We start from the raw sequence: 24,846 nt of genomic DNA, 5'->3' as shown, positions 1-24,846 counted from the left end.
TTTATTTGTTAATGTTTAACTAACACAAAATTTGAAAAAAAAACTCGCTTAAAAATATTAAAATAATTAAAATTGACAGCAATGAATTCTCCGATGACAGTAAAAAATGGACTTGTTAGATCGATTTGGTGTCTTTGGTTAGTATAATAATTGTATACTAGCTATCTATTGATTAATATACTCAATATTACGAAAAGTTAACTTAATTACGTTTTAAAGTGTTAAGTTTAAGTTAATTTAAAGATTTTTGAGTTCGTCTCCAATATCTTTCTCTATTTATTTATTTTTATCTCCGATATATCTTTATATACAAAACATTGTTACTGCAGTATGTATGTACGTTACGCAACAACAACAAATGTGAAAACCTAATGAACTGCCTCCAGCCACTTTATCTAGTAAGAATCTAAGTCAGGTACACTTGCAGACGGCAACCATGTCAAGATACGACGCCTTCGCTCATTAGGAGCTTCTTCTGTTTCTTGTGTTGTTATAACGAAGGAAAAATACATAAACTTTCCATAGAAACCTTTTTAGTTCACTAGTTCATGTCAATTCTTGTTAACTAAGAATACTATAAAATATGTAGAAGTGAACATATATCAATTATTTGTCACCAAATTCTTGCTACCTTACCACTAAAATGTACAAACTATGAGAATGGAAGGAATCATATTCTCCAATAATTATATTAGTCTTTTTAACAGTAGGTTAATAAAATTAACAGATTATTTAAAATATATAAGCGTGACTAAATGAGGCACTCTGGTCTCATGTACGAATGCAATTCGATAACCAGTAAGTACTTAAGATAAGCTTTAAACTTTCTTGGTTGCTACGAGTACTTTAAAAGGTCATCGCAATTTATCAACGCATAATTGCGTAGTATCCAAAACTCACTTCAATCAGGTTACAATTAATATATATATATCATCGATTCTACTTTAAAAATACGATAGTATTTATTCGTAATAATTTAATAGTCTGTCTCTGTTTTTTTTTTTATTTTCTACTGATTATATTACGGGTGATTTAAAGGGCGTTATACTTTATTAAAAAAAATAGCAGTGGTTCAACAAGAGCTCTTCTGCTTGTGGAATAAATTCTATGTATATTATAATATTTATAATAAAATAAATATCTGAAGTACATCTTCATATTTATTCCAGACTGCACATCCAATATAATATCCATCAACCAATTCAATTCTCCGTACAAATGATCGATACAATTGCGTTCTACTCCTGTCATCGTTATTATTATAAACTAACTACTGGACGAGACCAGTCGTGGTACAGGGGCACAAAGTGTGACTGTAAATGCTACTGGATGTGGGTTCGATCCCCACTCGAGGTAATGAAATATTTATTTAAATTTATATTTCCATTTCCTCGCTCTGGTGTACACCTCGAACTGGTGTACGAATTGATCTGGTGTATTTTCTGGTGTACGTGTTGAACGGCATCAACACGCAATGCCTCTATAATTCGGCGGAGAGTGGGGAACGGAGTGCCTTAACACTTACTAGGTTACCTCTGCCTACCCTGATGCGTGCGGGATACAGCGTGAAGCGGAACGCGTTTTTTTGAACTAACTTCTCTCGCTTGCATGTAATATGAAGTGACACATTCTTCAATTGAGCCGTGACGCGCCGGTATCTCAAATTGACTCCAATTTGCGTCTCCGGCTGACTCACGAGGGCTCGTTGTTTTGTCGGGCTCCACGGGCTTCGAGATTTGCGCATAATATTCCATTCCATACCTCTGGCATTCGTGCTGTCCGCAAATAAACTTGTCGTTACTTATGCATCCGTTGGCTGTGAGACCAATATATCCTGACAATTTTCAGTTTGTGAAGTTCGTCATTTAATATACGAGTAATACGATTTCTTTCGACTATGTTTCAAATATTTTGGTGCTTAAACATTGCTATAAGCTATAATTTACACAATATCCGTATTTATCTATCTATTCTATTCAATTCTATATTTATCTATGGCTATTAGAGAAGTTAGACTTTCTAAGACCTCTTAACTTAAAATTGTTTTCCTTTATACTAGCATTTGCTAGTTAACTGTTTTATGACGACAGTAATAAACGTAAAGTAGCAACAAATACGATGAAGATGCAGTTTCGTATAATTAAAGAACATAAAATAGAAGTATATAATGTAATATATAGATCAATGTATCCCGCACAGAACAGGGTAGGCAGACGGAACCTAGTGTTAAAACACTCCGTTCCCAACTTTCGGAGGATTTTTTTTATACATTCCGTGTTTAGTTTCAGTGGCGGAATTTAACGCCGGGCTTGACACCAGAGCGAAGAAATTGAAATATAAATTTAGATAAATGTTTAATTTCCTCGAGTGGAGATCGAACCCACTACCAGTCGCGTTACAGTCACACCCGTGTGCCACTGTAATATATAAATAGTTTTATTTATAGATAAGAGCTATAGTCATCCTTCACCGACCTTGTACGCAAATAATTGGGAAGATTGACGCAATTGCTGTTCATAGCCTCACGGGAAATACTGCGAGAATTATATTAAATCATATTTGTGGTTTCAATGCTGCGCGCGGTCTCGGGCCCAAGGCCTAATTGTATATATAATATGTAATACAAATTATATATTACGTGATATAGCTAAAACAAGCTAAAAATTTAAAATAAGCCTCTTTGCTTGAGAGTGCTTGAAGATTACTATAGCTCTTAAAGAAAAACTACTAATATTATATGAATTTTATCAACTTCAAATTATGGCTAATTAATGATTATATAAATAAACTAAATATTATTTGTATATTTTTTACTACAAAAATAATTTTTGTAGTAAAAAATATACAAAATAATAATAAATATCAACAACTGTCGATGAATAATAATTAATTTATAAAACGAATTATATTTTTCTATGTTGTTTTAGAATGTGGTGGACAATTACTGGCAACTTCGGGAACATTCTGCCGATAGACTGGACCAAGTCCTTCTCGAGAAAGATGCACATTCCCACCTTAAACCTGAGCGACAAAAAGGTAAAAAATTAAATTAAATATTTATATAAAAAGAACATAAAAATTAATGAAATATAAGCTTTTTGATATTTAAATATGTTATAAATGTTAAAAAAATCATATTAATAATCTTATCCTATCTTACTAATATTATTAATATAAAAGTTTATGAAGATGGATGTTTGTTTCACTTTCACGCAAAAACTACAGAACAGATTTGGATGAAACTTTTCAGTAATATAACTTGTATATCAAAATAACACATAGGCTTCTTAGTTATGAAAACAAAAATCAAAATTTGGCTATAACATAATAAGCGGGCGAAGCCGCGTTTGGTCTGCTAGTTTCTTTATATATGTCAAATATAATAAATATAAGAATGTGTGTGTGATTCACGGCTGCCCCAATTCTGTTCGTATATTAAAATCTAAGGCCACACGCTTCGTTGTTATATTTGCAATTCATATCACATTGGAGCATCGACTCGAATACATAAATAGGTCAACGGGAGCCCGTTTTTGTTTCGTATTATTTAAAAACCTTCTCTAAAATAATTATAAATTTAAAATAAATATAACCGATTCAATTGTTTGAGTTTTCTAAGACAAGCAACTCCCCATATAAAGTTGCAATGTATTTCAATTAAAACTAGAATTATGTCAGTGAACTTTGAACTTTTATACACTAATAAATTAATTTATTAAGAGTAAAATGTAAAAATAACGACGTTATATTTTTTTCTCAAGTATCAACTACTTGTATATGCGCATATAAAAAGCCGTATTGGTAAACAGAATTCCATCTCAATTCTCTTTTGTTTCTTTTATGTTATACCTACTAGAGAAAAAACAACAGTTCGTAGCTGGACTCATTCATGAGAAAAAAAATTTTTCGTCCATTGTTGCATAAAGGTAGTCAAAGTTCACAGACCTCCGAAAAGCGTTTTAATGAACCTATTCATTCGGTTGTATGCAAAATGTACTATTTTGCATAAAAGTAATTCAGGTCTTTGGGCAAGCTTTTAATTGCAACTCCTGGTTAAAGTGACCTTGTTTCATTTTTAAAGTACAAAATTGTCATAGGAATATGTGCCCCGTCGTAGCGCAGGGGCACAGTGTGACTGTAAAATCGACTGGTTGTGGGTTCGATCCTCACTCGAGGAGATGAAATATTTATTTACGTTTATATTTCCATTTCTTCGCTCTGGCGTCTAGGCAAAGCGCGGCGTTGAGAATTTGGCAGAAAGTGGGGAACGGAGTGTCTTAACACTAGGTTCCCTCTGCCTACCCTGCTGTGTGCGGGATACAGCGTGAAGCTGATTTAATTTTTTTTTTAATATTTAAGTCATTGCTTTACTTTAGTAGTTAGTAATTTGTATGAATCATTAAAATGCTTATTAAATGAATGTCGCTAAAGTTTGTCGTGATGCAGCGGCCCCGGGGCGTGGAGAGGGCGGCGCGACAGGCACTCGTAAGTAGGAACCCTTTAGGCCCAGCTCGCACTCAACCGCTTGTTTGTTTTGTCCTCTTTAGCCCACTTGTTTTTTCATTATATCCTCTTAGAAAATAATTTTGTAAAAGCAAGAAATAAATTTCTTAAGAAAATTTGTTTCCTCAGGGTGCCATGACTCCAGACGATGAGATACATAGCTCTGAAGACGAGGCCGTCGCGTCTGATTTGGACATGCATGCTCTGATCTTGGGAGGGTTGCATCAGGACCATGAATGTCCAGTTAAGACAGCTGATGAGGTAATGATTATTCTGTGGATATGTTATTTCAAGTTTAGATGTTTTTTTTTTATATCATTTTTCTATTCAAAGAAAGGGCCCATCGGAGGTACGTTTTTTTTCTTTTGTTCCAATACAAAATTATTAAAAGTAAATTAATTTTTGAGATTGGATTGATAATAATGTTAAAAACGAAAAGAGATGAAAATTAGTTTAAATATAATACTTTAAAAAATCACAATTTTTTTTTTAAATGAAAGTTATTTAAAGGCTTTGAGTAAAATCCTCGGATTACATGTAAAGCGAAGTATTTGTACCGTAAGTTAAGCGCAGGTATGCTGTGCTAATCTTAATGCTTCAATTTTATTTGGTTTCATTATGACCTGAACCTAACTAACTAATGTTACAAGGATATACGATCAACATAATTATGTTTATCCTATAAATGTATCATATAAATATTATGTAAAATTAATAATATATAACATGAATTAATGTAAGGTAATACCTAAAAGGTAATTTGTAATAAGGTCGTCATAGCTCAGTGGCTTTGCGATAGTAAACGTGAAAGGTTCGATTCTTACTCGAGAGAATAAGTTATTTTTGTATTTTTGCTTTCTTGCCCTGGTAACCAGATATAGCGCAGCGTTAAGATCTGCCACTCAACACGCAATGTCTAGAAAATTCTACAGAAAGTAGGGATGTAAGGTTTCCTCTGCCTACCCTGCTATATGCGGAATACAGGAAGAAGCTAAAACTATCAATTTGCGGCTCATTAGTTCGATACTTTCACATAATTTATAATTTCAATTACATTATTTCCATTAAACCCACATCATATTACAGGTGATACAAGAAATAGATGACATGATGCAAGAGACGCCGTCCTCGGAAGGGGACCTGCTCGAGTATAATGAGGCTTTGGAGAAAGGCAAGGAAGTTCTCAATTCACCACTGTATGAAGATAGTAAGTATATTATTTGATGTTTTTTATTGATGTTGATTTTTATATGATTGTATGTGACAGTAGGACGTGGGTTCGATGCCTACTCGGGGGAATTAATTAGTTACATTCTGTGCTAAGTGGCGGAACTAATTGCTGTGCGATCAATTTTTTTACAGTACTAAGAATAGAATAAGTTAATGCAGGCATGAATGAAATACATAATTATATAGTCTACGCATAGGTTTTTTTCCAGGCATTACTCGCATATTACGAAATAACGGATGTTATAGATATAGGCAAGCGCAAGATGTATTCTTTGGTGAAATTCATATATGTTTAGTTGTCTGGGGAACAATTATTATAAAATATTTTTACAATAAATACCAAAAAAATCGAACTGTACCCTAAAAACGTCAATATTATTATATTGACCACTTCAAAGAACCGTTTGAAGCGAAACACTCTAAAGTTAATATTAATATTTCATATATTTTTATAGACACATCGAGGTTTTCTATTGAATAGTAGGTCAAGCGGAACTTAGTATCTATTCATAAACAACAAAATGGCTTCATAAGTCGTCGCCAATACAAAATGTTTTACGACTCTACAAAGACATGACATCTCGTCTCTCAAATGTAAACATAAATATACAGTATGGAGAATAAATAAACATTTTTAGTTTAAGTGCGAGATATTCGATTGTTTGAAAGACAATCAACAGGTTTGGACTTTAGTGAGTTGTTAATTATATATAGATTTGGAATATGAGGATGTTAGTTAAATTATAAACTTTTTTTGGCTGTACGCTGTTCAGGCTAGGCAGAAAGAACGAGGGAACCTAGTTCACCGTTTCTCATTAAAATATTGCGTTCCCCACTCTCTGTCGTATTCTGGAAGCATTAAGACTTCCGTACCCCAATTCCGCTGATTACATTTCCTCTAGTTGGAATCGAACCACGATTGGTCTCAATTATTATAAAGATATAAAGATATAATTTATTGCAATAAAATGTAAAATTTACGAAAAACATAAAAAAGCGTCAACATTTTTGATATTTTGGGGGTCATAGCTTTTTGTGGTTTTCGATTGAGTGAGTTGAGTGACAGTGTAACAACCGTATTTGAAATATTTTTTTTGTGTTATTTTCTTGTATTTTCCATATCCCCTTTACTGTCACTGTTTTACCTAGATATCGTAAGAACTTTCTATTCAATTGTATAAACATTTAAAATTTACTTTGACCTGTTACGTGTACGCATAATTCGTCGACTGTAGTTATGTCTAATATTGAAACGTAGTAATGTACGATAATATAAATATTCCATCATCAATTTGCATGATATCAAGTTGCTAAATGCTATCTGTTCAGCTATTTTAATTTTAAAACGATAAGCAAAACTTTGATTTCTTAGAAACCATTCGATACTTGTAATTCAATAGGAATATATTATGTTTTTATTTTAACACGATGTATATTAGTATAACGTGGTGCATTGGTTATGGATTCGATTCCCACTCGAGGGAATGAAGACAAACTGCGGTATGGATTCGCGCCATTTGATACACGATGTCTCGAAATCGGTCATAATGAATAAAGGAGTGTTTTGACACTACGTTCCTCAAACTATGTTATGTAGAATTCATGAAGCTTAAGAAATAGAAAGGTGTATATAAAATAGAGGATAATTAATGAAATGACTCAGTTGTTTACAAATATATCGGGCAGGGCGTTCGCCTTCCTCCGTGGGTTTTTTGTGTTGCATATCTTTCCATATAACTATTTCTATACAAAGATCAAGCTCACCTTATAAGAGGTCCAGCCATGGCCCGGGGACACAAGTGTGTGACTGTAAAAACGACTAGTTGTAGGTTCGATCTCCACTCGAGGATTTTCATTTCTTCGCTCTGGTGTCGAGGCAGAATATGGGGAACTAAATGACTTAACACTGGGTTCCCTCTGTCTACCCTACTGTGTGCAGAATACGGCGTGAAGCTATATAAAGCCCTACAAATGACTAACTGTATTATTAAATTTTTCATAATATATTTTATCAATTAACAGAATTGCGGCAGCTATCACTCGCCCAACTGAACGAGATATTCATGGAACTGGAAGTACTTATCAGGGAGTTCTCTGAAACCCTCATAGCCGAACTGGCGTTGAGAGACGAACTAAAATATGAGAAGGAACTGAAGAACACCTTCATATCTTTGTTACTGGCGGTGCAGAACAAGCGCAGACAATATCATGTTGAGAAGAAGAAGCGGCCTGTTGCTCCTAGATCTCCGAATTTAAATACGAACCACTCTGAATCAAAAGTATGTTTTAATTATACAATCTGTTATTATATTTAAATCTTTGAGGTTACTAGAAATTGAAACATAGTAGCATTTGAACCTGCGTCTCTTGAAATTAATAATAATAAAATTACTTAAGAATTTAAAGGCCGATTGTGAATAAAAGCAGTAAAAACCGATATAAGTCAAGCAAATAACTTTACATCTAAACTAAATATGCAAAGCTCAGCTCGGACCTCGTGAACTGTTCCTAATTAAGTATATATATTTAAAATGTTAGAAATATCAATAACAGCTACTATAAAAAAAATGTTTATTTGCATATGTAAAACATGCAAATAAACTAGTTCTTTAAAATAAAAATCAGAATTAAAACAGTTTCAATTATGTATAGACATTCATGATATCTACTACCTAACTTAGCAGGTTTTTAATCTTATGCTGCAATTAAGCTTTTTGTTGTAATCTGACCCTCTGGAACTTTTAATGTATATGAAAATCAATATATTTAAAACAAATAATAATATTATAAGAAAACGATTAGAAAAGCATAAACTATTTTTTTTTTCTTATTAAATATACCTTTATGTTTTTGCACTCAATGTGAAGAAACATGGACATAAAAATAAATATATTAATGTGAAATTACTTAAAATATAACTATAAAACTATTTTTAATACTAAACGTTACCTTTTCTGTTTCAGTACTTGACAACAGTTATTCCTTTCCACTTGGACAACGGTCCTCCCGACAACCAGTCTCTACAAGTTCTTATCAAGAGTAAGTATTCATCTTTGTATTTTATTTCTTTCTCTGTCGGTCTAGCAGCTATGGTTAGCACAGAAGTTGTGGGTTCGATTCCCATATAAAAATAAATGAAATCCATATGAAAACCATATCAAAATATATTTTGTCAAAAATATTTGTGGTCCAGTTTGGCATCAAAAACTAATGTATGGATTGCTCAAAGTATAGTTACAGATTACGTAATTAATGTTATGTTTTAATACCTATCCAATTCAAATGCATTAATCAATTAAATTCATAAATATTAACAACGGAAATCGAATGTGAAACTTCCGGGAAGAAGTTAATTGGTCAATCTTGTATAGTTTGTACTTCATACAAGAAATTCTGGACTTGTTTTTACATAACATTTTTTATACACTATTTATTAGAGATCTTATTTATTTGTTTTTTTTTTGACATTGATTGAGAATATTTATAGATATTATTATTAATATTATGGAATAATTGTTATTATTAGCATTTGTCTGTAGATTTCATTTAATGTAAATACAAATAGTTAGTGTTTTGTATGCAACAGTATATGTATTATATAGTACCTTTTTATGTAAGTAGAATATTTATATAATAAATTAAAATAGAGATTTTTTGTACATACAGTGTTAATAATAATATATATTTTTTTATATTTGCAGTAATGAAAGCAATTAATGAAGATAGCCCTACAGTGCCCACACTGCTCACAGATTATATTCTCAAGATCCTATGTCCAACATAAACTTTCAATATTTAGCTAATTTTCATTATAAATTTACAAATGAGTACATTTTCACTAATTATTTTCAACATAATATATATATAACAAATTAAATATAATATAAAAATCTGTTTTTATATCTGTTTGTGCCTAAATCCCTAAATTGATAATTTAACGTTTTCTTATGAACTATCTGTGTTATTAAAAAGTGAAAATGTACTTATCGCCATTAAAACGATTCAATATTAAAAGTTTCGATGTCAGCACATTATATTTAATATTAAATAATTGTTTCATATCAAATGGAATGTCAAATATTTGCTGTGTATTTTCATGCACGTTTAATATTTTTAATTATGAATTTAAATTGGTACAGATAAAATTACGTTAAATATAACGCTCGCACTTGCAACTTTCTCTATGCTCTCAGTGTTGCCATGTGTATAATATAATTATATTTTTTAAAATTGCGTGTTGGTATTCTAAGTAAGTATTGCCATAAAGCGTTTTCTCATAATTCAAGAATATTTTTTGGCATATTTGTTTTTATAATACTTTTTGCATAAATGAACTGTGATATCGTATAATGGTAGTTTGTTAATTATTATTGCTTCTTTAAGATTTACTTACTGTGCTGTTTTTAATTAATATTCATTATATTTATTTAAAATATGGATTAATTTTAATATTTTTTGTTTTTAAAAAATCAATTTTAACGTGTAAATACGAAAAAGAAAACGGAATTGTCGTCTCATGGTAATATTTAGTAAATTTAGTTATTGTAAGTAAGCGCTGGGGAGGCTTGTACATATTATCTACAGCTTTGCCAATTTCTAGGTTAATATTTTTTTATCTTAATTGACAAAAACTTCACATTTTGATTTTAAATAAATAAAAAAACTAATTACACTTTAAAAGAGAAAAATTTAATAGACAATCTTTAACAACTGAAAATTTGTTATTCTAACTTTAAACGGTAGCGTCGATTAACGATTGAAAAATATATGACGCCACTCTAAAAATAACTTTAATAATGTAATTTTTGTTTAAAAATCATCGAATTCTTAATTTTAACTTAGAAAATAAATCGATTAGCTAGGCATATATGTATGTAGTGCATTAAATCTGTATAACTGTTGTTTTCTTTTACAATATAATGAAACAAACCACTTATGGCAAGCACTATGCAATATACATGTAGATTTAGGTTAAAGATTAATTATTTAATATAGGTTTTACCTCTAGTCTCAACGTTTAGTAGTGATAATTTTGTTAATTTAAAAAAATATCAATATGTAAAATAAGAAAATTCTACAGGAGTTTACTAAAAGTGATGGTGACTTAAATAAACTGTCTTTATCATGTCATATTTTAATTTCAGTTTCTTTAAGTAATCATTGAAAGGATTCAACAAATCTATGCATAAGATATTAAATTTAAAATCTGATATAATTATAAATTATGTATAAAGTTGTTGTTGTAAAATGAATGATTAATATGAATAATAAATTGTGTTTGGTTCGCAAAATGTACGGAAGGCTTACGTCGCACATTTTAATTTTCATGTAGCAACACTGATTTGTTGTATCTGTAATTGTTTAGACGAATGAAGGAATATGTGACGGTACCGAAGTGAAATGAACTGTAAAGAAAGATTTATTATATGGCTCAAAAATTATATATTTACTTTATTTGAAATTATTTTAAATCCACTTTTTATATATTGTATTTAAATTGGCACTTTGCTATTGTTTATTTTTGAGAAAAAAAAATATTAAACTAATTTTTCATATTCTATAAATTTAACATTTTACCTATCCCAATAAATAAAAAAAATGTCATCATTAATCATTCTCAGTGAAATATTTTAATTATTAGTACTCAAAGTGTTTTATAGAATGTAGATATTATTGTCAAAATCAATATTAATTCAACTCTCAGAAAATAATGTGGACGTCTGGTACCTGGTTAATAAAGGAGCTTGAAATAAAATAACGTTTTTTATTTGGTACACTTTTATTTTATGTATTTGAATTTTGAGTTGTTAAAGCTCGCTGAATAATTATTATTTGGGTTTTCGAGTTTATATCCATAGCATTTATTACTTGCTTATATTATTAAATTTATTACTTTTACATTTGTTCTTGGTAGGTGAATAGTTTATAAAAAGGAACAAAAAACAAGACAATTAGTAATTCAATAAAAGGATAAAAAAAGTCCCTTAAGTAAATAAGTATAAAAAAGTTTCTTATAGAAAAACAATACAGTTAACACTTAAAACTTATAGATTATTAAGATATACTTAGCTTACTAACTACATGGCCAAGTTCTAGAAGCTAGTCCAGAACAATCCCAGTAGTTTCACTGATCCACGGCAGGTAACGCTGCACGCGCGTGAAAACTGAAGGCAACTCATCGTTGCAACCGTTCGTTTCGACGAACGACGCTACTCCAATCTAAAAAATACAGATAATGTATAATGTTCAATTTAAAGCACCTTTCAATAAGTTTGATATTTTAAATGTTTAAACTAACAAACTTAATTTAAATATTTTTTTTAATATTCATTTTAATTTGTTTGCGAATTTAATAAAATGTATTTTAAAAAGTATTCACTTACCAAAATGGTTTCTTCTGAGATGTTTGAGAAAATAGTGAAGGGACCACCATTATCGCCCTAGTAAGAAAACATAAAAAATGTTTTAATAAAATAAATGAATCTACACATCTACCTACGTACAATCTCTGCCTCCCCTCCTGTATGCGGGATACAGAGTGAAGCTGATTTGATTTTTAATATTTTGTCAATTAAATACTTCGAAAATAAGATTTTAATGAATAATAAATCTGCGTTTATGCACCTTGCATGTTCCTGATGCTACGCTAAAACCACAGACAACATTAGAAGGCAGGTTCCCCATGTAGATGGTGTTGCAGAGCGTGTCAGTCATCACGGTCATCATCCGCTCTCGAAGAGTTGGTGATATGAACGTCACACCTGGTGGAATAGTAGTATTTATATAGTACAGCTTGCTGCTACATAAAGAAATCGCTTCATTTGTACAACTATTTATTTCTACAAATTGTAAACTTTCTAATACAAACATTTTAAAACAAAACTAATCTTTTTTAATCTTGATTTTTTTGCAAATTGTATTTTAATAAGGTGTTTTACTTATTTAAAATACAAAAATTAGAGTATTTACCGTCGGCAGCAATACCCCATCCAGAAGCAATTCCCGCGACGCCGGCGAAGTTAGAATTGACGGTATTTAAATAGGGAAGACGAATTATACTTATTGAATCTGAAAAGTTATTAAATTATTTTAATCTTAATTTACATATGAATATTGTCCATATGTAAATTCGATATTTCATTCTACCCAAGCTATTTTTAAGTGCTATCATTAGCGCTTTCAAAACAATTGATCCTGGTTTTAAAGATTGTTAAGTATTTATTTAATTTAGTTCAGGTTTTGATTATTAAATACCGGCTCTATCTACAAGCTTATTAAATGTAATTGTAAACCATAAAATACGACAAAAATATAATATGAAAAATATATTTCTATATGATAGGTATATAGAATAAAGGATAATAATATAATTAATACCAGAAGTCTGAGCAGCGTTGGCCAATTTCAAGAGAGCAAGATCGTTGGCAAACGTGTCGGGACTCCATTGTGGGTGAACGACGACTTCCTCGACGTTAACCAGACGCCTCCCGTTTTCGTAACGATCGTATAATGAATGTGCACCTAGTACTGCCTGAAAAAACATTGTATGTGGTAATAGGTTACCTATAGTTTAGTTTCAGGTTATTATGAAATATGTATTTTATACGAACAATACTATTAAATAGAAAGTGCGAAAGTTTGCTTGTTATCACGGATTTTAATGAAATATCCGTCATAATTCCTTGTGATTTTTTTAATTTATGTATTTTATTATTTATAGTTTATTACTATAAATAATAAAAACGTATGTTGATGTGTATTTTAAATTTAAAGCCTTTAAGCCTATATAAATCTGAAGCGCTACTTCGAGCTGTTCCTCCATAGCCTGGGTTTCATCCGTAAAATACGAAGATTTTCTTCTCATTTAAGTATATTTTACCTAAAACAAAATATGTTAATTTTACCTGTACATGGGTAACCAGCACGTTGTCGTGGAAGCAGCAGTGAGCGGCCGTCAGTATCCATTGCTCGTGAACCAGCGACCCGCCGCAGAAACCGAGGGGTCCTGATTCTCCCACTCGTATGTATAACGCTACCTATTTTATGATCGATTATTATTTTTATTATTATTAAGATACCGGAGGCAATTACGAATTCTAGTGGCACTATGAGCTGCGTGGCGAACCTTAACGCTGCGCTTTACCTCGATACCAGAATGAAGAAATAAAAATATCGAATATTTCATTTCCTCGAGTGAAAATCGAATTCTCAACCCCTCGAATTTGCAGTCACACGCGTGTGCCACTGCGACACAACTAGCCTCAATGAGATTCTAGAAATAAAATCAATATTTATTTGCTATATTCTAACAACACTTACTTGAAAAGGCCTAGAACTGCGTTCACTAGCGCTACCTCCAAATATCCTTTGTTGCCGATTCAAAATTTTAGTACAATCCTTATTATTACACGAGTTAATAGCACTAATTGATAATAGCATTAAAATTAATGCTAATTTTATATTACCGTTATACATTTTTAACTTTGATATTAGTTCTCTGACTAACTTTAACTTACTGTAATCTTTCCTAGGAAACTAGGATGAGAAAGTGTTTTATCTCCAATTGTGACGAATTTATCTTTAAAATATCTTTTTTATCTTGACGTGTGAAGTATCAAAATTATTATACGTAATGTATCGATACTAGAAAAACCGCTTTATAAGTATAGTGCATTATATCTGTATATAATAACTTAAAAAACCTTTTATCCACATAGTTTTCAATTTTTTACTGTATATAATAATGTTTTATTAAAATTTCTTTATAACAATTTCAATATGTACTGATTCAAGCGTTACCTGCCTATAATCAATAATCGAAAAAAATATAGCCATTCGAAATCACAACTTTTGTTTTTAACGTCTCTGGTTAACTTTGACTGCTTTGACAGTGCCCAAGATGATAACAAAGACTAACAGATCGTATCCAGAAAAAAAGAATTAAGAAAATGACTTCATCTTCTTAGAGCGCCATCTTCTTGCGAAGTTCCGCGATTATTAAGGTAACTTGGACCTTTGATACGGCTGAATAAGGAACGAGTACTCATATTGAACCATTGGCGAAAAAATTCAAGCCACGATATTCTCCTCTTCCCTCCTGGATTTTGCCATGTATGATAGCCGCAGTAGTCATATTTCGCGTTTCTTATAATGTGGCTGAAATATTGAAACTTCCTACAACTGAAAAAAAAACACTATTCACTCATTACAATGGTATTCTCGGAACAGCGTCAATAAATGTAAAACGAATTTTAATATTTGTTTACAAACTAACATTAGAAATTAGTTCCGTAATTATATTTAAAGGAATAACGTATGAGCATCATAATTAGCCATAGATTTCTTACAAGAAAATAAAAGGGTAACAGTTTTTGTTATATATATTTTAAAGGTGTTTTATATGTGTTCCATTTGAAGGTAAAATTTATACAAAAATATGTTTTAGGAGTATGTGAATAGGATAAGAATAAAACCAAACACTATTTGAAAACATCATTTATTATATTTTCCTCAAAAAAGTAAAATTTTGAAATAAAATATTTAAACATAGTTATATTTGCGATAGTGTGACAAAGGCGCAGGCGCACACACACACACTGGCGCGTTCTATACAATAATAACGTAAACTGAACTAAACGAGTCATAACATCTAGAATGGTGATAATTAGACATTATATATGTCCATTTGTGAAATGTTGGCAGTAAAATAATCATTAAATTAAAATTTAATAATAATAGTAATATAAAGAGATATCTTAAAAGCACGATATGAGGCGTAAAGCATACTTACAACGTAAAAGATACTCCGGCGTCGCCGCCAGCGCCCCCTGGCCTACCGCTATCATTATTTAGGGTCTAAGAAGATAAATTGAAAAATTGATATTTAAAATTTAAAAGCGACGCTCTCTAATCGACGGCGACGCCCGAGTGTCGGACCGAACATTTCATTATAGAAATTAATTCTAATTCAATTACGTAGCTTACATTTTACTTCCGAAATAAATATAGCTCAAACTTAGCAAGCTGTCAATCAATAAAAACGACATCCACTGGTTATTGAAAGGTTAAATGAACTATTTGCCGTAAATGCGGTTACATGAGAACGCGGTCGAGCTCCGCTTGGTCGGTACTAATAAAACATCTAGATGTCCAATCAAAATGCGTCCGATTGAAATCACACTATAATTTACGAGTTACATATATTGATATACGTATAAATAAATAATATATATATATAAATTTCCATCTGAGTTAAACACTAAGAGTCATCTATTAATAAATAGCGTCGTATTTAGAATTTTTATAAATATTACTATATAAGTCAATCTATAATTGTTTCCAAGTTACAACAAACACGAGGGTGGGTCAGACGAAGGCAAACGACTCAAACACTCAAAATATCGAACAGTCTTAAATAACGTTTTTTTTGTACGCAACAAAATAATAACAAAAAGAGACAGACAGTCGGTTGGGCGCTCACAATTTCGTCATTAGCAAAGCTTACTGTAGCAAGCGTCGTGAGAAATATGCGGCGTCTGGGGCTCTATACATACATATAAATACGTAGTCCGAGCGACTGCTGTCGTATAGATAATCTATTATGGTTAAAGTAATAATAATACTTCATTTATTATGGTACACGATACAAGTGTATTGGAGCAGCCGCCGCTCGGACTACGCGAGCCCCCGTACTACGGCGTGCGTAATGACAAACGTGGCGCGGGCTACGAGCTGTCCGGTACTCCCCACCCGCTTAGCTGTGGACAAACGAAACAATTATTAATATTATGATTAAATAAATTATTTGATAGTAATAAGTTAATGTCAAAATTTAAGATAAAGTGAAGAAAGTTTAAGCAATATAATTATGTGGAAAAAATTGAACTAAAGCAAAATACAAGTTTAAATTAAAAGCTATATTTCATATTTGCTATTTCACATTAAAATTTCAACGGCCTTGCAAAAAATATAAATATTCCAATTCCATAGAAATTACAATTTCTTATAAGTGTAATTAAATTATTTTTATTTAAAATATTTAATATGAAAAAGCAAATGAAATAAGGGCCGACACCGCAAGCACACTCAACAACGCTTCAGACACTACAAGAAGGAACAGTATAAGCATCAATATGCTTAAAATATTTTATAGCATAAATTTTGTGTAAAACATTGGTAGAATCGAAAGGAAGGCAATGTAAGTAAGGGGTGAATTTACTTATATGTTACGTTATATGACGACACAATAAGAATAGAACAGAAGATAAGAAGTTTTAGTTGATAGCTTACTTTTCGCACATTTTAGAAGTGGTTAAAATATAAGAGACACTAACATTAAATGTTTTAGACAATTATATAAAGTTATGAAACTAAGCTTTGATATTTAAAATTAATTAATTAATTTATACATTTTAAAATTTCATTCATTTAAGGATAATGAAAAATTACATATAAAAACCAATTGAAAAAATATATCAATTTCGGATTTCCTCATAACGTCAATAAAGCTATTATATAAGAAGAATTATAATGAAAAAATAGTAATGGATGGAGGGGGAGTGCGTTTAAACAGTATGTAGTGCCTGAGCGCCGCGGCGTGCCTAGGGAGTGTAGGGCCTAGGGCGAATAGAGCGCGGAGAGAGCGTGCACTGACTTCTTCTTGAGCGTGAAGAAGGAGCGGCGCTTGGGCTCGTGCGCGGAGTGCGCGGGCAGCGTGTGCGAGCGCGGCGCGGGTGCGGCAGTGCGCGCGCGCAGCGCCTCCAGCCACGCGCTCATGTCCGCCTCGTCGTGCGCTTGCAGCAGGAACTCCGCGCCACTGCTCAGCCTGTGGAGACAAAGAAACATTATACACACACTGTTAACATTATATTTTAGAATCTATATTAAAACAATAAATCAGCTCCCGCTGTATTCCGCACACAGCAGGGTAGGCAGAAGGAACCTAATGTTAAGACACTCCGTAACCCCCTTTTCACCGAATTCTGGAGGCACTGCGTATTAAATAGCGGAACTCAACGCCGCCCGCTTGCATCGACATCAGAGCGAAAAAAATGGGGATCGAGCCCACGACCAGTCAGTACAGTCAAACTTTATGACCCTGCGCCACAATTGGCCTCGTATATTAAAATATATATTTATATTAAAAAGTCGAAAAGTTTATTTAGTTACATTCACTAATTTGCATTCAAAGTTACCACAACTCACAAGATTGAAACACCTAAATAGCACAATTTTAAAATCATGTCTCTAAGCTTAAACATACCTGAGACGGAACACATGCTTCTTCTTGGTATAGTTGGCGGCGACCTCGACGTCAGCCCCGTTGAGGTCGAGCGGGGGCTCCCCGCGCCAGTGCTGTTCGGGGGACGCCTTGAACGCCTTCTGGTCCTTGTAGAAGGCCATGCGCCCGTCTTTCGCCACCACGTACAATTTGTCCCACGATCTGATGGAAACAATTGTTATATTTGTTTTTTATTTATTATTGAAGCTATCCGTAGCATGTGTAAGAGCACCTCTTAAAATACAGGCCCTTCAGTGTAAATGTTTCTACCTGTCACTTATTCCAAAAATATTATGGATATAAAATTAAATAATGTTCTTTATTTTAACAAGAAGAAAATATATTTAATCGTATTACAATAAATTAATAGATATTTTATAAAAAATATTAGGCAACATTTTACTTTTTATCTTTTTACACTGAGTGTCCATATAAGTAAAACAAAATGTTAACCTGTTAGACGCTCGTTTAGCAGCGGATTCCCACTCGTGCTTGCGGACTAAAGTGCCCTCAACGCCCTCGTCTTCTCCTGCGGGGCTTGCACCTTCTGTTCGAGTAGAATCGTTAAGTAAAAGTACACTAATAATTACATTTATATAATAAAAAAAAAATAGAAGAAAATATAAAAGCATGGTCGAATTTTAACTGATTTAGCATATTTTATATGTCGTATTAAAATTCAAACATGACGTGAAAATATTAAAATAAAATGTATAAAAATATGGCCGAGTAATATAATAAAAGAATCTGTCATACTAATATTTATCTAACAATTACATACGCTAGTGATAGGTTTGATACTAAACGTTCTAAACTATGCCGAATAAAAGTCATCTAGATACAATATTTTATTGTACTATACACGCAATAAAAAATACTTATTAAATAAAAAAAACCATGCGCTCAAACACAACAGCACACAAAAAGCATTCGTCGCGTACGTTCACAATCATTTAATAGACAATAGAAGGTGGATGGGCTATTTTATAATTACTATATAATATGGTGAGAATGAGATGAAGAGTTATTGGGGTTTTGAATTTATATTTTATCTGTATTCATACAAAACGATTCACTTTATTTACTTATCGTCAGTCTCACTCATAAAGAACCAACTAAAACTGATAAAACTTCAATAAATTAATGCAATATCTCAAATATCGCATAAAGATATCGTAATCGTCATCCATCCACCTCTATCCCCTACTAGGAGTACCTTCGTCGTCGCTGTGAGGGGCTCCGGTAAGTAATTTCTTAGCGGTGCGCCAGCGGAAGCTTCGGAACGGCGACTTGCTGCGCGACCGCGACTTCACCTTACCGGATGTGGACGGTGTGGCCGGACTCGAACTCGAACCCGCCGCTGTGTCCGGTGCTCATTGGTAGGGGACGTATGGGGGAAGGATAGTAGGGATTTATAAGGAGTATAGAAGGAATAGTGAAGATGGATATGAATTTGATTTATTTTTGTAGGATGAAGAAAATTATGTAGAGACAAGTATGATATAGAAGTAAAAGTAAAAAGAATGGATTCAGGAGATTTGAGGGAACAAGGACGAGGATAAAAAAAGAAAAAAAAATATTCAAAGCAACATAAAAACAACACAGTTTCGCAGCAAAAACAAAAGCTTTAACATGCTTCTTGTCGATACAAAACAAAATTAAAACATTTAACAAAGTAATCACCAGAAAACACATAATGTTAGAAATAGTGAGTGAACTTCATGCACTAGTTACATACACTGCGCACAATTAGTAAAATAACAAATTACTTGCATTCATCCTTAACTATTTAAATATTCTACACATTTATAAAAATATGGGTGAAAGATGACTCCAATTATAATAATAAGTATAAATTGTAGTTTCAATTCTTGCTACATTCTTTACTATTCAGAAAAATCATCTTATCGCCAAGTATATATAACCAATTTACGTCTATATTGTATGTGACAGTATGTAATGAACATTTTATTTGTAGTTTATAATTAGATAGAAAGTGGGATAACAGAGTCACTGCTTACAATATAAAAAAGCATGAAGCCAGATAATCTTAACAAAAAAAACAATTGAAAAAAAAATAATAAAAACTACAAATATAAACGTCCACAACACTACCGAATAAGGTATTATACTCACTGGAGAGGCGTGCGGGTTTGGCGGGCGTTGGCCGCGCGGGGGTGACGGCCGCCACCGCGGGTGAGGCGGAGGGCGCGTCCGCCACGGGAGAGGGGGCGGGGGTGGTTTCTGCATGCGACATCTACGTGCTAGTTACAATGCTACACTACACACTACACTACACTAGGAGTACATGCTAGGTTATATACTGATACAGTACATGCTCGTGACTGTATATGCGTGATCATCTTGGAATATGTATAATATAAATTATTTATATTTTTGAATAGTTATTTAATTTTTAACATTTTTAATGAAACCGTTATAGCGGTGGTCGAAGCCATACATTCTTATCGAATTCCTTGAAATTCAAAATCTGCTAACAACAAAAATGCAACTTATTCTTGTTGCTTACATTTCTAAATAATTTCTGTTAATACTTAGCACCTCTTTCAGGTTTGAGTCGTCAGATACACACATATACAACCAAGAATTTCATAAATAAACACAAATCATGCATACTACATATGCATTACTCATAATTATAAATTATTATTTCCTATTTTGTATTCAATTTTAGTATTACGTTGGTCCCTAAAACCCTTTTATCCGCAACATTACTGTTAGGAAAACACATTACAAACCACAAATAGTTTACCTTACGATTTTGCCTATGGCATAAAAATAGTGAAGTAGAAAATATAAAATCGAAAAAGAAATTCGAAGTATATAATAAGAAGAAATAGACATAAATATAGCCGAATTCGCATAAAAAATAAACATATGTATAATATATCATGCATATATTGAAGCCAGCTAGCCTAAAGCAGTGCGAGTCAAGGTAGCTAGTGAGGCGGAAGCGTAGCTTTATGTTATACCTACCTTCTACGGAGACAGCATCATTGAAAGAGAAGAACACAGTATAAATTCATATAGAATATTATAATTATATAATATGTTATATTTTGATGAAACTAAAAAAAACAGATGAGAATGGAAAGTATCAAACCATCACCGTGAGCGAGTGATATAAAATTAAAATATGATTGTAATTAAATGTAAAATAGTGTGTGTTTATGATATTTATTATTATTAATTTATATATTTATATTATGTATATTGTATATATAATAATTTCGCATAAGTTTTATAGATGATGATAAATTAAATAGAAAGTTATATAACTTAGTAAACATAAATTTAATATTCATTTATAATTCCAATTAAAAACTACTTTCTAGAAGAATGATAGAAAACAGACGAAACGTTACAAAATATTTTACCAATTTTCTAATTATTTTAAATATATTATTTCGGAAAACATATAAAACAAATAATGTCAAATATTTTGTAACTAAGCATAAATAAATATAGACTCGTGTAAATAAAATAAATCAATGGCGACCTTCACCTAGAGATGATCTATAAGAATGAACACATTAAGTGCAACAATAAAAGAAAAATGGTGCGTAGCCGTAACTAAATAGAGCGCCTACGAAATCCTAGCTTTAATTTGTTTAAAGAAGCTTCTAGAAAGAAATGAAACATCTACCCCGTGGCTTGTCTATTATAGAGCGCAGTGTAACCCGTCCTAGTTAAGAAGTCCCATTTTAACACTACGATGTCAAAGCGCATGCGTACAGCCGGGGTACATATTTAGTTCGGTAGGTTTATATAAAGCGCTCTGTTACCTGGCTGGGAATGCGGTCGCTCTTGGGCCTTCTCAGCCGCTTTAGTGGACGTTCTCCTTACGACTACGCGTGTGCATGTGTGGACAACACATCGGTAAGTAACGCTTTCTTTGTCATACACGCGTGTACCAGCCCGCGATAGGAAGGGACAGATATATGGTTTATATTTCTTTTTTATTAGAAATGCAAGTTAAATCAGCTTCACGCAGTATCCCGCAGACGGCAGGGTAGGCAGAGGCAACCTAGTGATAACACACTTCGTTCCCGTTTCCGCCGAATTCTGGAGGCATTGCGTCTTGAGTGGCGGAACTCAACGCCGTGCTTTGCCTTTTACTTTAGAAATTAAGTTCTTCTCGCGGGCCGGTCAAGCGATACAACGGATAATTTTCATAAACATGGAAAGCGGCAAGCGACGCCGAAAGACTTGAGGCTCTATCGCTGTGCGAATGTGCTAAGTCTTTGTTGTCATAATATATATTTATTGATTTCAACTTTTTCGTTATATCAGAGTAAGTGTTATTGTTTTTTCATATTCAAGCAGCATTCACCAGTTAAATGGTGACAATTAGTAGAAATATTATTTTGTTTGTAACGAAAGTATATTTCAATAGTGCCAGAAGATACACATGCGTGCTTACATTGCAATCCGTGAGTTGAAGTGAGATTAATGTTTGAAAAAAGTTGTGTTTTCCTCTTAATTTAAAATTACTAATAATTTCTCTATGAACAAAAATCTAAAATATTTAATTTTATTTCTGCAAATATTATCAAATACTTTTTTAGGTTTACGATTTACTTAAAAACATTAAAAAATTATGTAGATTATATTGAGACTAACTGTAACTATTTAATTATTACCATATTTAAGTCTAATTTATCGGTAACAATATCAAAAACAAAATTATTGGCTTCCAAGTCTTAAATTAACTTAAATTTTAGAGTCAACTTAAGACTTGTAAGAATTTTAAATTTAAGACTTTGCGAAATATAATTTTAGAATTCTGTAAACTTGGAGCGCTACTTATAATGTAAATTTTTAAATATTTCTTTAATATAATCTAAATATGCAATTTTATTAAAAATATATATTATGCTTTTTCGAGCCAATAAATTTATTCCAAATTAACTTATTCCATTTTAAAATATCAACATAAGGTTCTTATTTCAAACCAATAATTTAATCTTAAATATAAAATCAAATATTGAAAAAAGAACAGTATAAAGCCAGTCGTCCACTCACCCTGCGGCTGTGGCTCGGGCGATGCGGCGCGATCAACCGCGTCCTGCGCTGCCGCGGCCGCTGCTGCTTCAGTTGCTTCACGCTCGAGACGTTCTCTTTCTGCTGCTTCGGCCGCTTCTTGTCGACGCTTCATCTCTTTAACTTCGAACTGAAATGTTAGGTTTATTTGGTTTTAATTTTTTGTGAGTTATTGTTTGGTGGGTATTGTTATTTAGCGGCGGATGTAGTCACGATTGTATATTATTATATAAACATGTTTATTTACATATTGTATACTTACTTTTATTTTGACTATATATATATATTGTATATTATGATATTTTTTATGTAAAATAAATATAATTTATATACATAAATAAACCAAAGAAAGTAAAATAAGCTCATTAATTACTTATTAATAATAATGATTTATTTTCATTCATTTTGACATATTATTTTAATTTTATAGCTATCGAAAAAACCTATAGTAACAATAAAAAAGCGTTTATTTAAGACGCTACAACATTGAGAATATAACATACAACATGCTTATAAATCAGCACACATAGAAAGCTCATGCAGTATACCAGTTCCCACACTTACACCATCCAAATAGTTATAGTACCATGCACCCTCCGGGAACAATAGACTACGAGTTTGGGATAGCAAGGATATAGATGAGGATAATGGGATAGACTTTACTTCTTTGCCAAGATCGTTAATACGTTTCATACTACTCGTCAAACCCGGCATTGATAGCACAGCCACTTCGCTTATAGCTTCGCTATCGGTGGACTTGCGTCTTTTGGATAGGCGTTTAAGGATACCTTTAATGCTACCGGATTTTGAAGACGATTCACTTTGACCCCTAACTCTACGTAATATTGAAACATTTGGATAAACATGTAAATAAGATAACCTTTCCCATAGAATTAGGTCTATAGAGGCAAATTTTTCATCAGGCTGTTCAGTTTCTGACGTATATTCAAAGAAAATCGAAGTATAAATTTCAGGGGACAAAGGTGATTTTAAAGGACTCATTGGAGGACTGCTCGTTTCAGATATAGTAGATAGACTGTTGTTGGTGACAACTGCCCATAAGTGAGAATCGTTTTTAATAGGTTTATTATAATTTATATTCAGATTTCTCTTTTGTAGGTATTTTTCTGGTATTTTGTATTTGTCGTTGGTGTTTATTATTTCGTATACAACGTCTCCAACTGGCCGGATAGGTTTAGTTGAAATTTTTAAGGAAGGTTTTTGACGGATAATTGGTGGGGGTTGGTAGACAAAGGAAGTCTCGTCACATTTATCCCAAGGTTGTTCTGTAGGCCATAGAGATGCTGCATTCATTTCAAGCTAATGGTGATTTAAAAAGAAAACAAGATAATACCACATCAACACAAACACTACATCTAAGTACAAATAAACAAAAACAAGCAATAACAAGAAAACAAATACACAAGTTGTGCAATCTGGAAGAGAGCCGGTAATAATTATGCAAAATGTATATATTTAATGAGTTACTATACATTTACTTTACATTTGGCATAACATTCTCCAGCTATTACCATAGTTTACTTTGGTACATAATATATTAAAATTACCGTGCAGGATGAAGTGCTTCATTAAGATATAAATATTTTACAAAATCAATTGCTGAAGTATTTTTTATAGTTATAATTATATATTTTTTAACATGCATGTAATTCTATATAATATTTTTTGTTAGCTTCACCAATTCTGCATATAGCAGGGTAGGCAGAGGGAACCTATTGTTACGACACTATTCCATACGCAACACCCAA

General features: G+C 32.2%; 3 protein-coding genes across 14 annotated transcripts in view; 1 reads left to right on the top strand and 2 right to left on the bottom strand.

Annotated features, from left to right (window-relative positions):
- Nucleotides 1-11,488, top strand: part of LOC146530785 (fasciculation and elongation protein zeta-2-like) — a 37,937-nt gene extending 26,449 nt beyond the window's left edge. The window contains exons 2-8 of one of the 3 annotated variants that reach the window (XM_085199565.1): nucleotides 2,928-3,036; nucleotides 4,447-4,485; nucleotides 4,633-4,764; nucleotides 5,590-5,710; nucleotides 7,756-8,012; nucleotides 8,697-8,772; nucleotides 9,435-11,488. In XM_085199565.1, the coding sequence (XP_085055691.1) occupies nucleotides 2,928-3,036; nucleotides 4,447-4,485; nucleotides 4,633-4,764; nucleotides 5,590-5,710; nucleotides 7,756-8,012; nucleotides 8,697-8,772; nucleotides 9,435-9,517 (817 nt within the window). In that variant the 3' untranslated portion in view covers nucleotides 9,518-11,488. Of the gene's footprint in view, nucleotides 1-2,927; nucleotides 3,037-4,431; nucleotides 4,486-4,632; nucleotides 4,765-5,589; nucleotides 5,711-7,755; nucleotides 8,013-8,696; nucleotides 8,773-9,434 lie in introns of all 3 variants that reach the window. The other 2 variants (XM_085199564.1, XM_085199566.1) reach the window with 2 other exon arrangements.
- On the bottom strand, nucleotides 11,164-14,279 carry LOC146530784 (collagenase-like). The gene is made up of 7 exons (XM_085199568.1): nucleotides 14,053-14,279; nucleotides 13,638-13,769; nucleotides 13,111-13,264; nucleotides 12,703-12,801; nucleotides 12,358-12,494; nucleotides 12,117-12,173; nucleotides 11,164-11,952 (listed from the first exon to the last, which is right to left on the bottom strand). Exons 1-7 carry the CDS (start codon nucleotides 14,206-14,208, stop codon nucleotides 11,833-11,835), a joined length of 855 nt encoding a protein of 284 aa, XP_085055694.1. The 5' UTR covers nucleotides 14,209-14,279; the 3' UTR covers nucleotides 11,164-11,832.
- Nucleotides 14,280-15,213: 934 nt separating this feature from the next.
- The window catches only part of LOC146530783 (spectrin beta chain-like), a 48,378-nt gene continuing 38,745 nt past the window's right edge, over nucleotides 15,214-24,846 (bottom strand). For 2 of the 10 annotated variants that reach the window (XM_085199553.1, XM_085199554.1), the window contains exons 32-37: nucleotides 23,060-23,207; nucleotides 20,150-20,257; nucleotides 19,230-19,373; nucleotides 18,467-18,560; nucleotides 17,996-18,175; nucleotides 17,335-17,557 (exon numbers count right to left, since the gene is read on the bottom strand). In XM_085199553.1, coding sequence (XP_085055679.1) covers nucleotides 17,350-17,557; nucleotides 17,996-18,175; nucleotides 18,467-18,560; nucleotides 19,230-19,373; nucleotides 20,150-20,257; nucleotides 23,060-23,207 — 882 coding nt within the window. In that variant the 3' untranslated portion in view covers nucleotides 17,335-17,349. Of the gene's footprint in view, nucleotides 16,491-17,334; nucleotides 17,558-17,995; nucleotides 18,176-18,466; nucleotides 18,561-19,229; nucleotides 19,374-20,149; nucleotides 20,258-20,293; nucleotides 21,014-21,819; nucleotides 21,883-23,059; nucleotides 23,208-23,641; nucleotides 24,398-24,846 lie in introns of those variants that run through there. The other 8 variants (XM_085199563.1, XM_085199555.1, XM_085199560.1 and 5 more) reach the window with 8 other exon arrangements.

This window comes from Heliconius melpomene, chromosome 16 (assembly GCF_056956725.1).
Source record: "Heliconius melpomene rosina isolate 202511_hmr_F chromosome 16, ASM5695672v1, whole genome shotgun sequence".
Classification (NCBI taxonomy): Eukaryota; Metazoa; Arthropoda; class Insecta; order Lepidoptera; family Nymphalidae; genus Heliconius; species Heliconius melpomene.
Note: the sequence above shows the minus strand (reverse complement) of the source record. Positions and strands in the feature narration are given on the sequence as shown.

What these genes read in the sequence shown, in the direction of transcription:
- LOC146530784 (XM_085199568.1), bottom strand. Translation starts at nt 14,208, where the DNA reads ATGTATAACGGTAATATAAAATTAGCATTAATTTTAATGCTATTATCA. An exon ending in GCAGTTCTAGGCCTTTTCAA is followed by an intron (nt 13,770 to 14,052) that starts GTAAGTGTTGTT and finishes ATCATAAAATAG; the next exon opens with GTAGCGTTATACATACGAGT. An exon ending in TCTCAGAAGAAACCATTTTG is followed by an intron (nt 11,953 to 12,116) that starts GTAAGTGAATAC and finishes TGTATTTTTTAG; the next exon opens with ATTGGAGTAGCGTCGTTCGT.